This window comes from Carcharhinus amblyrhynchos, chromosome 3, assembly GCF_965287045.1.
Source record: "Carcharhinus amblyrhynchos chromosome 3, sCarAmb.v2.hapA, whole genome shotgun sequence".
NCBI classification, from domain to species: domain Eukaryota; kingdom Metazoa; phylum Chordata; class Chondrichthyes; order Carcharhiniformes; family Carcharhinidae; genus Carcharhinus; species Carcharhinus amblyrhynchos.
The window spans coordinates 95,494,416-95,507,871 of NC_137326.1; the positions used below are offsets into that span (position 1 = coordinate 95,494,416).

General features: G+C 41.5%; 1 protein-coding gene across 1 annotated transcript in view; it reads left to right on the plus strand.

Annotated features, from left to right (window-relative positions):
- Positions 1-2,437: 2,437 nt before the first annotated feature.
- Positions 2,438-13,456, plus strand: part of LOC145341458 (uncharacterized) — a 49,348-nt gene continuing 38,329 nt past the window's right edge. Inside the window, exons 1-2 of the mRNA XM_080186423.1 lie at positions 2,438-2,859; positions 7,721-8,406. Coding sequence (XP_080042549.1) covers positions 2,438-2,859; positions 7,721-8,406 — 1,108 coding nt within the window. The remainder of the gene's footprint in view (positions 2,860-7,720; positions 8,407-13,456) is intronic.

Sequence of the window (13,456 nt, forward strand, 5' to 3'; positions counted from 1 at the left end):
AAAAAAATAAGAATAGGATTATATTTTATTCCTTTTAATTATTTTCCAATCTCCAATAAAAATTAACATCTGAAAGTTTGAGACTTTACGCACTTAAAATTTTATTTCAGTGGCAGAAGCAGCAATTAATACACTTTACAACATTAAGCTGACCCTGTAAATTGTGGTACTTTCACTTCTGCCAAACATTTCAAGAGTTATATGTCCAATCATTTGAAAGCAACAACAAACAAAGCAAATGAATTCAGCCTAATTATAGAATAGAATCATAGAATCCTTACAGTGTAGAAGGAGGCCATAATTAATAGAATGGAACACATACCCAAATGTGAAGTATTCTGTTTGAGAATTATACCCTTTTCTGGTCACAGAGATACAGATGATATTTTAAAGCACTGAATACAGCAATAGGAGGCTGAACAGGATTTGGGGAGGCTGTTTGGGAACTGATGAGGGTGGGTGCGTACTTTCACACTGCAGGTCAGCTTGATAGCACCATCTCTCACTTGAGTCACTTTCAGGAAGGCTGCTGCCACAGTGGTTAGCACTGTTGCCCCACAGTGCCAGGGTCCGGGACTCAATTCCGGCCTCTGTGTGGAGCTTGCATGTTCTCTCCGTGTCTTCGTGCATTTACCCCGGGTGCTCCAGTTTCCTCCCACACTGCAAAGATGTGCAGATTAGGTTGATAAGGTGGATTAGGCCATGATAAGTTGCCCCTTAATGTCAGGCAGATTGGCAGGCTAAATGTGTAGGGTTATGGCGCTAGGGTCTGGGTGGGATTGTTGTCAGTGCAGAGTTGATGGGCCAAATGGTCTCTTTCTGCATTGTAGGGATTCTATGATTGAGAATGGAAAAGCTATATGCCCACAAGCAGAATTTTCCAGCCAGCATGCAGGCCCCACACATCACCCAAGATATGGTCACTTAGACAAGGAGCTCCTGATGGGGGATGATGGTCACATTTTATCCTGCTACCCCCACACCCGCCTCTCCATGATCAAGGCCAAGCAGCTGTGGCCTTTAGTTTTAAAAATCATAATGTTTTAAAGGTGCTGAGAGGGAACACCAAGATGGAGGTGCCCTCTCTTTCCTTTACTGCAACAGTAGATTGCAGCTTTAGTGTTGGAAGGCCTCTTTTTGGCCCACCAATTCTGAGAACCCACCCATCATCTTTAATTGAATGGCGAATATGCCCCCCCCACCCCAGCCACTAATTGGCCAATCCAGCAAAAGTCGCTGTTTGGTTGCTGTCTCTGAAATGATACAGGATTGAGACCCACGTTTAATCTGGACATTAAAGTTCCAACACAAAGCCTCTAAGCTATGAAGAAGACTTTAAGGGAGGCATCTGACTGGTGATTTTATAAAAATTAAAGAGAAAGGGGTGGTATTGTGGTACAGTGGTTAGCACTGTTGCTTCACAATGCTAAGAAGCCAGATTTGATTCCTGGCTCGGGTCACTGTCTGTGTGGAGTCTGCACATTCTCCTGTGTCTGCATGGGTTTCTTTCGTGTGCCCTAGTTTCCTCCCATGTCCAAAACATGTGCTGGTTAGGTGCATTAACCATGCTAAATTCTCTTTCAGTGTACCCAAACAGGCGCAAGAGTGTGGTGACTAGGGGATTTTCACAGTAACTTCACTGCAGTGTTAATTAATGAAAGCCTACCTGTGACACTATTAAATAAACTTAAAAAGCTTAAACTGACTTGACACAAATGTAGCACTGAAAAATGTAGCACCGAAAAATTACTTCTGCCTAAATTTGAGCTCGGACAAGGGAACGTACATTCAAAACATAGAATCCCAATAAAGAACTGTCACCAGACAATTCTTCTCCTAAGAGTCATCAATACATGGGATGGAGTTCTGGGTGCGATCGTGGAAATAAAGACCCTGGAGTTAATCAAGAAACGATTGGATGTCTCGGTGGATGCACGCATGAAGCTGAAGGCCTTCCTCAATCATGTTTATTTTTTCACCTTGTAATCCTGATAATTGGTTTGTGCAATGTTTCAGCCCTATGGCCTGTCTTCCTTGAAGGCCTGTTTGTGATGTCATAGACTCAGTGACATTTGTGGTCAGTTTGTGATGTCGAACATTCTGTGATGTTTGCAACCTAGTGGCCAGTCTGTACTGTCAGTGTCAAGTCCACCTCAGCTTACAGTGGTCCAGTCTTGGACAAGAGAATTGGAGGGCCACATGAGTAAGCTTTAGGTTATTGTGGACTTGAGGCAGTTTGAGGAATTATTGATTGATTGTAATGCTGGTCAGAATGATGAAAACCTATCAGTAAATTTTCACAGATTATTGTACATTCTTTCCTGGGAGCCAGTGAAGTATTGTTGGTGTTAATAGAGAAGACCTGGTGTTTATAAGTGACTGCATCTTGTGCCGTGCTTCCTTACTTCTTCTATCGTGTGTCCTATCATCACTGGAGATGAATCCATGGCAGAAGAGTCAGGAGGAAGAGAAGCATGCAACAGCTGAACACAGCAGGGGAATTAGTCATGCCCCAGCAGATGCTGTTACAGTATCAAAGGGTACAGTGGGGTTTGACAATGAGGAGCATTTTAGAGGAATCAAAGGAGGTATCAGAGGAGAAGTAATGAAAGATGAAAAGGAGGTAAATGAAACAAAGGGTGAAGGGGAATTTAGCAAAGAGGCTCTTATGGACAGAAATGCCTTAGAAAGCAGCCAGATGAATTCAATGATGGTAAAGGATTCACAGTCAGTTCATAAGCTAGCAGCAGGTGAAAGAAATGCGGCAACAAAGAGAATGGAAGAGGCAATGCTTCGCAAGGAAAGTGTTACCGGCTTTCTCTGTTGGAAATCTCCATATGACGATAAAGAAATTTGTTAGTAAGTAACTTGTGTTAACCAAAAATCTGTTCAATTCGAAAAATAGGATTTAGTTTTATGAACTAAATGTCAGTTCCAGTTGAATTAGGTGTGCGTATTCAGTAAGTAATACACATTACACTGGTCATTTTCAAGCACCTTGTTTATAGTTTCCTGAAGAAAACATTATGAAGCCAAGGAATGCAATTTCCTAAATAACAAAAAAAATGTCCAGGCATCTTGGTAATAAAATTATAAATTGACATAGTCAATCACAATAAATACTAGTTGTAAATATATTTTTATTTCAAATCTCAAAATTAAGGTAAGAATTGTCCTGCTGATTTACAGAATCAGTGTGTTCTACTGCAGTGCTACATTAATAGAGTCATGAAGATAGTTTATGTAACAAGAAACATAATAAAGGTGCATAGGGTGAAATTTTACGAGAAAATTTCTAAGCATCCAGCTAGCGTGAAAATGGGAAAGTTGCAGGTCCATTTATTGGACAAGTTTTTATGCCCAATGTTATGTACACATAAGATGAAAAAATGGGCTAGACTATTTCTAGCTACTACAAGCAGTGGGCAGGACTTAATTGACCAGCCAGCAGGAGCTACCTCGCATGTGCAAGCCTATGTGTCTGCTCATGCTCAATTGCATCAACAGAAGCCTGAGAGCGGGAGAGCTGTCAGGCATCTGCTGTTGTGGCCAGCCTCAACACACACCCCCCACAATCTTCAAGGCCTGTGGCCTGTAATGAACTCCACACTGCCCAAAAATGTAGCCCCCATCACCCCCTCGCTGCCTGACTTATCACACCCCCATCCTTCCCCCTTCTGATCATGATGCAGAGTGGCAGTAGGCCCCCATCCCTTGCCTCACCAATAATAATACAGAGCAGGAGTGGGCCCTTTTCCTTCCTCCATCGATCGGCAATTGCAGAGTGTGCAGCAGCCTCCCCCTCTCTCACCGCCACTGATCGCGATGCAGAGTGGCAGCAGGTCTCTTGCCCTCCTTCGAATGATCACAATTCCAGAGTGTGCAGTGACCTCCCATTGCTCCCCGATTTGCTGGCTCCACTCCTCCAGATCACATCCCCTATAGGCCATGCCACATAGGCTCCACCCCCCTTCAGGCCCATTCCCAAAATCCCTTCAGGCCCTGCCCCCATGTCCTCTCCAGGCCCTGCTCCCCCATAAGCTCCTTATGTCCCACCCTCATAGACCCCATCCACATACCACCTTCAGTGGCACAGTGGTTAACACTGCTGCCTCACAGCTCCAAGGACCTGGGTTTGATTCTCGTCTTGGGTCACTGTCTGTGTGGAGTTTGAACATTCTTCCTGTGCCTGCGTGTGTTTCCTTTGGATGCCCTGGTTTCCTCCCACAGTCCAAAACTGTGCAAGTCAAGTGCATTGGCCATACAAAATTCTCCCTCACTGTACCTGAACAGGTGCCGGAGTGTGGCGACTAAGGGATTTTTATAGTAACTTCATTGCAATGTGAATGTAAGCCTACATATGACTAATAAACTAAACTTTATCTTTCAGGCCCTTTACCCACATGCCCCACCGCTAACACTATCCAGTGCTAAGGTGCCCAGTGGGCATTACCAAGGTGCCAGGCTGGCAGTGCCAAGGTGCCAGGCTGGAAGTGCCAGGCTGGTACTGTCCAAGGGGCACCTTGCCTTGCCGTTAGTCTCCTCGGGGTCCCTCAATAGTGAGGGCAACATGACTGTTCCCTGTTCATGGGGAGCAGATGTTTTCCTTGCAGGAGAAAACCTCTTCCAGCGAGGCCATAAAGGCGTGAGCCCGGTGTGAGCAAGTGTGTCGGGCTCTCTAATCACCTGCAAATCACCTGAATACATTATTCAGCCTCTCACCAGAAATTGGCGAGAGGCTGACCTTGCCAGAAATTCGATTCCAGTTAAATTGTGTGAGTCAAGAAATTCTTTAGCTCTCGTGCAATTTTACCAGCTCAGTCTGTTCATCGATCGATGGGGAAACCTGTAAAATTTCACCCATACTTTTTCACTAGAAGGAGGAAGACTTCAAGTAGTCTTCTAACTCCTCAGCATTAAAATAAAGTGAGATATTTCGCAGCAAAGGGCTGGCTATTTTAAGTGAAGTTGGAATCTTGTACCCTTCCCCATGGCAAATCTGGTGGCGGGAATCATTTACTCAGGTGGGAAGGTAGCAAATGTGAGTCTTTGGAAGTTGCACAAAATGTCATTTGGCACAAAAATAAATTACTAAGATTCTTGGTGCATTTGAAATATTCCTCGATTTTCATTAAGGGAACCCTTTTAACGTAATGTTGGTGTTTTTTTTTTGCTCAGGACCTGTGTCTATCCCTCACTCCTTACTTATCTACAAGTGATTTAATTACATGGTAACACAGTAACAAACCCTCTATCATCTTATATACTTTTTATAAGCCATGATCGAAAGCAACTAACAATTAAATGCTCCAAAGAAAAGCACCATTGAATATGTTGAGGTATCAGGCCCTGAATTCTTACAGTAAAAGGCCATATAAAACTTGACTGCATGAATGCACAATTCTAACATCCTCTAAGTGACCCAAAGGACTTAGCACTCTTGAAACCCACAAAGCTTTCAAAATTTTTTTTTTTCCAAAAATATACTTTATTCATAAAAATCTCAAGTAATCTATTACAGTGTACAGGGCTTCGAGTAGCAAAATCAAAACATTTTTGCAGATCTGTCCAAAACTACAGTGACTACATTTCAGTGCTTAAAAACTATGTCCATGTCTCAAAATTTACATATTTGTACTAATTACCATGATTACATTTCAATACTTAAAAACTATATACACGCCTCAAAAGATTACTGTGTGCGGTTAGTGCTCAGATTGGCACACAGTTACGCAGGTCGAGGGTATTCTGCAGTTCCTGGGCCCTCGATCTGCCTCCGTTAAAAGGCCTTACAGTGTGGCCTTTCCCCATTGTGCCTTTGCGGTGGCTGCCCCAAGCTTCAGCCCGTCCCTCAGCACGTAGTCCTGGACCTTGGAATGTGCCAGTCTGCAACACTCGGTCGAGGACAGTTCTTTCAGCTGGAAGATCAGCAAGTTTCGGGCGGACCAAAGTGCGTCCTTCACCGAGTTGATGACCTTCCAGCAGCAGTTGATATTGAAAGGTGCATATTTAGTCATCAGCTTCAAAAGGAGCACTCATTTCCTTTGGTATAGTGTCATGGGAGCTTTTTTTACATGCAGCTGAGACAGTACATTTGACCTTGGTTTAGTATCTCATCTGAAAGACACATTTATTTTTACTTAACTTTTCATAGAGAAAGATTGAACAAAAAGCCTATCATTTTTTTTTCAATTGCTTTTTGGTAGCACTCTTGTCCTCCAGTCAGGCAGTTGTGGGCTAAAGGCCTACACTGGAGATCTGCGTACTTAATCATTTCAGTGCAGTAAATGAATGGAAGGCTGATCATTTAGATATGCACTTTTATTGAGGGGACGTTAAACTCATGATGAACAGTCTGAGCTGGTAAAATTGCACGAGAGCTAAAAAATTTCTTGACTCATACGATTTAACTGGAATCGGATTTATGGCAAGGTCAGCCTCTCGCCAATTTCTGGTGAGAGGCTGAATAATGTATTTAAATGTATTCAGGTGATTAGTGAGCCCGACACTATTCACAAACAAACGGATGTGATTAATCCCCCAACCAGGGCCAATGAAAACAGATTACCTAGTCATTTATTAGTTCTGTTTATGGGACCTAGCTAGCTTGTGCAAAATGGTCACTGTGTTTATCTACATTACAAAGCTGACTGTGCTTTTAAAAAAAAATATTTTGTTGGCTGCAAAATGCTTTGGGATATCCGAAGTTCATAAAAGGTGTTATATAAATTTTTCTTTCCTTCTATAATGTGCTCACTGAGAAAAGTTAAAATGGTAAAATCTATTTGAAGTAATTCATCATGACTCATGTAAAGTTCCATCTAACCTGGTGTGATATAAACTCCAGATGAGTACACAAACTCAAGTGAGTTTTTCCACATTAGTTTCACAATAACTTCATTGCAGTGCGAATGTAAGCCTACTTGTGACTGATAAATAAACTTTTTTAAAGGCAGTAATGTGGTGTGGGCTCACCAAACTGGAAACAGGCCTGGTATTGACAAAGCTCATTTCAATTATAGTCCTTACAGGTAGCCAACAGGAAATTCTCCCATTGTTTGGCTCTCATAGAATAGAACTGAATCATGGAATCCCTACGCTGTGAAAGCAGGCCATTTGGCCAATTGAGTCTGCACTAACTCTCCAAAGGAGCATCCTACTCTATTCCCATATTTACCTTGATAATCCCCCTATCCTACACATGTTAGGATTCTAAGGGCAATTTAGAGTGGCCAATCAACCTAACTAGCATATTTTTGGACTGTGGGAAGAAACCAGAACATTCAGAGGAAATGCACATTAATATGGGGAGAACATGCAAATTCCACACAGATGGTCGCCAAAGGCCAGAACTGACCTGGCTCCCTGGAGCTATGAGACAGCATTGTAACCACTGTGCCATTGTGCCGGTGTTGAATGGACAGACAGTTGGCTGAACCCAGTATGCTATTTCAGTTGCCATTTATTTTTAGGATATGTTTAGATTGAATAAGGTTTCCATGGCTACAAATTATGTCTTTGCTATGGTTTGTTTACCTTACAATTATAGAGCTTTCCTTTCCTACAATTCATAAAGAGGATAAATTGATTATTCAATGGATTATGAATATATGGATTGAAATGCCGAAGGGAAAAAAATTATTGCAGTCTTTAATCTAGGATGCAGTAATCAATTTAATGAATGTTCTAAATGAAGTGTGTTTTTGTTTTCTATTTCCAGTCCAAGTAATTCACAGGGATTAAATACCCTGAATTTTAATCTTAAAAAAAAACATATAAAACCTCCAATATATGATGAACTTAGCTGCCCGGTCTGTGGGAAGCTGTATTCCAAAGCACAATTAATGCCATGCAATCACAGCATATGTGAGCACTGTATTTCAAGGCAAAAGACAACATCCAGCAAGGGTCTCAAAAAACACGCTGTGGTCACCTGCCCAGTCTGTCAAGAAAATCATTATTTTACCAGCACTGAAAAAGTCAAATTCCCAGAGAATTTTCTGATCAATGAGGTGTTAAGTAGGTTGGAGATGCGGCGCAAGAAATGGACAAAGAGTAAATCAGTCAATAGACAATCCTATTGCCAACTTTGTGAATCGAAAAACAAACAGCCTGCGTTCAAGAAATGTGAAACCTGTGACTTAAATTTCTGCAAGGACTGCTTAAAGCAACACAACAAAACCTACACAGACCATCATTTTATTGAAGCTTCTGGGGGGGAGCCGCTGATGAAGTGCTTTGACCATCCTGACTCAAACCTAACAACATTTTGCATGGCTGACAAGGTTCCGATATGCAATGAATGCAGTAAAGAGAAACACAAAGATCATCCCACGAGCTCCTTGCAAGAGGCATTCAAGGACCAATCAATTCATCTATTTCATATTATTGCAAAATATGGTAAAGGTAGGAGCTATGTAATTTATAAAGGCATATTTGGTTAAGAGAAATCAATTCTCATTAATCGTAGTTGATCCTTTTTAACAATGTTTCCTGCCTCAGAATATTGGTTGGGAAAAAGAAAACTTTTTATAAGTTTATTGCTTTTCCTTAACAGCTTACTGGTATGTTATTTGAAAGAAGAGATCTAAGACATGGAACAAGAAATCTGATATACTATAGACTATAATATTCTGATGATATTGTTAACATAATAAGGATGCTTTTCAGTAGGGAAAAAGACTTTATTTTCTTGTTACTTTAAGATTTAAACACAGAATGGCTACAAAATTAAGTTCCACAATATCCACAATATCCACAGTTTTGGTACTATGGGGTACAACTTGGTTTCAAAGTCACATTCACACCAAACATGCATACATTCAGCATGGACGGAGCTTGATATCTTTTGAGTAGGTCAGTAGCACCTACATTAGGACATGTGTCAGAAGTATGCAAGGTAGGGTAATTGTGTAATTCATCAGGGTTAATACTAATTTGACCCCAATGGTGTCATTTTTTGACCTCTACATTCTAACTCTTAAATCCGCATAGAAGGATATGTGTTCAGCAGGAATAAAAAGCCCTATCAATGCTGTTAAAAGGGATCATGAACTCCTTTCAGGTGAATTGCTGATTAATTTCTATCAGCCCTGAGTGAGTTTGGTGGTTTGTAGAGTTGTTTAAAATTAGTGAAGTTGACAGAGAGCTGAGCAACATGTGGAGAAGGCCTTAGTTCTGATTTTAAGAGCTCTGACCAAACTCGTTTAAGGGTGGCCAGATATCCCAATTATGCTGAGTTTATCTAAATTTTCCATTAATTGTCCCAGTGTTTCGACAGCTTCCTACAACTATTTCACATGTCCTGCTTTTCAATGTCTCCCTTTTTGTCAAACATAAACTGGGCCTGGAGGGAGAAGATCTGTAAAATTTCATCCTTCTTTCTGTAAGCACCCTTCACATTGCATTGCAATACATTCAGCACACCTGTACCCTTGCCCCGCACAGCCTCTTGATGCCTCCATGGGCGTTGTCAATACCTTTTTTCACTGATTGTTTCATTGCTGATGATGCCTTTTAAAGGATCTATGGAATAAGTTTGCCAACTCTGTAGTGATTATCTTTTTAAAGATCAAACTGCAGTGTAAGAGTCACATGACCTGGGGAAAACGTTGTGGGGGATCAATCTTGTAAGCAAGGCATGCTGTTCCAGAACCTTCTCAGGAGCTGGCTGCAGTGACAAGGCTGCAAGCCTCTCAATGGCCTTTACCTGTAAATAAACATGTTGTTGTCTTTCCCTTAACTGGTGAACAAGAATTATTACACTAACAACAAGGATAAAAGCCAGCTTTGAACAGTGAGTATACAGTTTCCGGTGAGACAAAGAGTAATTACAAAAATGCCCTTATGTGGACAAATCGACCCTTTTCATACCCCCATGGAGGACTGGGCACAATTCAGAGAGTGTTTGCCCAATACTTTTAGGCCAAGAAAATAGCGGAGGTGGGAAAGAGAAAGACAATTCTCCTGAATGCTTGTGGGACCCAGACGTACAAGTTGGTTTGCAGTCTCACAAACCTAACGCATAGGACTCCAAGTCATTTAGTGAAATCATTGAATTAGTAAAGTCATATTTTCATCCAAAATCATCAAACATATTGCAGAGATTTAACTTTCGTTCAAGTAGGAGGGCCCCCAGGGGAAACTGTTACAAATTATACCACCAAATTGAAGCAAATCTCAGAGCATTGCAATTTTGGAACCACTTTGAATGATATGCTGCAGGGCAGATTAAGTCTGTGGGATGAAAGGCTATTCAACAGAATTTAATAGCGGAGGCGGATATAAATTTTAAGTGAGTGTTGGAGATAGCGCTGACAATTGAGAGCACTGAAAAGGGCACATAAGAGTTACAAAGTGCACAACCTGGCACCGTTAACCTTTTTCAGGTAGGAAATTCAATCAGCAGTTGTGCCAAAAATGAAGATGTAGTAGTGAACTGAGAAGCGAATTCAGCCACAAATAAAACAAGATTTAAAAGAGGAAATCAATCATCAAAGATTGAAGCAGAATATTGTCTTTGTAGGCTTAAAGAGGCTGAATGTTTTATTTGTCATGGGCAAGGCCACTTAAACCATCAATGAAAAAACAAGTCAAGTTTACTCAGTAGCCTCAGCTGATTAAAAAATAGGTCAAGTTTACTCAGAACAGCAAAGCCTTCTGGGCCACAACAGGCTTCAGAAAATCAAGTTAAATTGGACTGAGATCTTCCAAGTGTAGAAAAGAGGACTACTCGAGCTGATAAAAAAATATGAGAGCATGAATTAGGCAAGGTAAAGGGCCTGCAGATGAAGATCTATGAGAATTCAGAGGCAACCGTTTGATTTTTCAGGTCAAGACCAGTAACATATTCCTTATGAGAAAGGGTGGATATGGAATTAAAGGGAAGTACTGGGCATTATCCAACCAGTTCAGTTTGCAAGCAGGGCAGCACTTATTATTCCTGTGTTGAAGCCAGACAAGACCATCAGCATTTGTGGGGACCACAAGTTCACAGCTAATCAGGCTTCCAAGTTGGATAAATATCCAATCCTGAAAATTGAAGATTTGAATGGAAAGCTGGCCAAAGGTCAAACTTGTACAAAACTTGATATGAGTCACACTTAGCAGCAAGTTGAATTAGATGATGCTTTCTGAGGTTACATGGTGATAAACACACATAAAGATTTGTTCCTACATATGTGTTTGCCTTTTGATGTCTCATCAGTTTGTGCTATTTTCCAGAGGACAATGGAAAGTCTTGTTGCAAGGCCTGACACAAGTTACACCATATCTTGGTGATGTTCTTATAACTGGAGCAAAAGAAGCTGAGCGCCTAGCTGGAGTTTACCTCATGGAGGAGAAATGTACGTTTCAAGCTTTTGAGGTAGCCTACCTGGGATACCGTGCAGATGCACAAGGATTATACCCCATGGAAGACAAGGTCAGTGCCACAAAAGAGGCACTGGCTTCCAGAAACACATCTGAGCTCAAATCATTTTTTTGGGAATGATGAATTACTATGGGCATTTCTTCACCAAATTTATCAACGTCATTGGCCCCCTTGCATATACTGCTAAAGAAGCAGCAGTGATGGTTTTGGAAAACACCCCAGAAAGAAACTTTTACCAGAGTAAAGCAATTGCTGCATTCTTTGAACTTGTTAGTATATTTTACACGTCAAGAAATTAGTGTTAACCTGTGATGCCTCTCCATATGGTGTTGGTGTGGTGTTGTCCCATGAGATGGATGATGGATCTGAAAGATCAATAGGGTATGTCTCGAGAACCCTCTCAGAAGCTGAAAAAGGAACTCACAAATTGAGAAAGAAGGATTACCAACAGTTTTGATGTCAAAACTTTTCACCAGTATTTGTACTTTAGGCTCTTCACCATTGTTTCTGATCACATACTGCTTTTGGGTCTTTTTAATGAAGTCTATTCTACCACTCGCATTGGCAAGAATTCAGCATTGGCATTATCCTCTCTGCCTTTGGATATATCTTCAAGCAATGGCTTAGGACTCATATTGCAAAGTTGGATGCACTTAGTTGCCAACCATTGCAGAGAGAGTGTTGCACCACCTCCAGCACCACAGCAAATTGTCATGGCATTGAATTTCTTGATCACATTGCCAGTCTCGATGAAACAGATCAAGTACCAGTCAGGATCCACTGCTGTCCAAAGTGAAGCACAGGGTACTAATGAGTTGGGCTAATGAGCAAGTTTCTGAAGAGATGAAACTATATTTTGTATGAGAAGATGAGTTGAGTTGCTAAAATGGCATCATAATTTGGAGAGCAAGAGTCGGCATCCCTGTACCAGGAAGAGAGTTGCTCCTAGCTGAATTTCACAGTGCCCGTTAAGAGTATATCTTAGCTGAAGATGCTCGGCAGGAATTATGTCTGGTGGCCTGGTGGTGATGCTGACATTGAGAGCCTAGTCAAACTCTGTGAATAGTGTTAATTGCAACAAATGTTTCCTATGGTATTCTCACTGCATCCTTGGGAGTAGCCTGGCCGGCCGTGGGTATGAGTCCATACTGATTGTGTTGGTTCATTCATGGGTACGATGATTTTGCTTCTTGTTGATGCACATTTAAAGTGAATGGAAGTATTTGAAGTGAAGCCTCCGACATTGCACACTACAGTTGAAAAGTTATACCAGTGTTTTTCATTCACAGAATATCTGAAATCATAGAGTGGGATTCTCTGGTCAAGCGTGCCCCAAGACCGGAAATTCCTGCCCTAGCTCAACAGACCTTTAGACGGCCTGCCCAATTTTCTGTCTTGCCCTCTACAATTCCCACGGATGTCAAGACTGGAGAATTTCAGATACAGTTTCTGATTATAGGACAGCCTTCAGGAGCATTGAGTTTCAGAACTTCACTACCCTCAATGGTATCAAGCACATCTGGACCACACCTACCACCCAGCATCTGACTGACCAACAGAACAAGCTGAAAAACCTTTAATTCTGGCCTAAAGTAATCAGAAGGGATGCTAGAGACCAGGATCTCATGATTCCTTCTGGGCTATTGGACCACTCCACATGCAACAATGAGAGTCCCACCAGGAGAGTTGTTAATGAATATTAACATTGTCATTTCAAAATAAGACTGAACCTTGTATTTCTGAATTTGCCCGGGAAGGTAGAAGCCTGTCAAAGCAATCAGAAGACAAACTATGATTCATGTAAATCAACACAGTCATTTTCAGTGGATGAAGCCATGTATGTGAACAATTTTGGAAGTGGGTCAATGTGGATCCTTGGAGTCATAGAGCCGTATTTTACCATTTTGATTCGAAGTGCTATCAAACTTAACACTTTGAGTTGACTTGAATCCGGGAGTGTTTCAGATCCGACTTTTAGACCCATTCTCAGATGCCCCCATACACACTCGGCCTACAAAAATATCAGCGAGTCCGAATCCCGCTGCACAAGCCTGTGGGCAGGACTTATCGCATCCAAAACCGTGC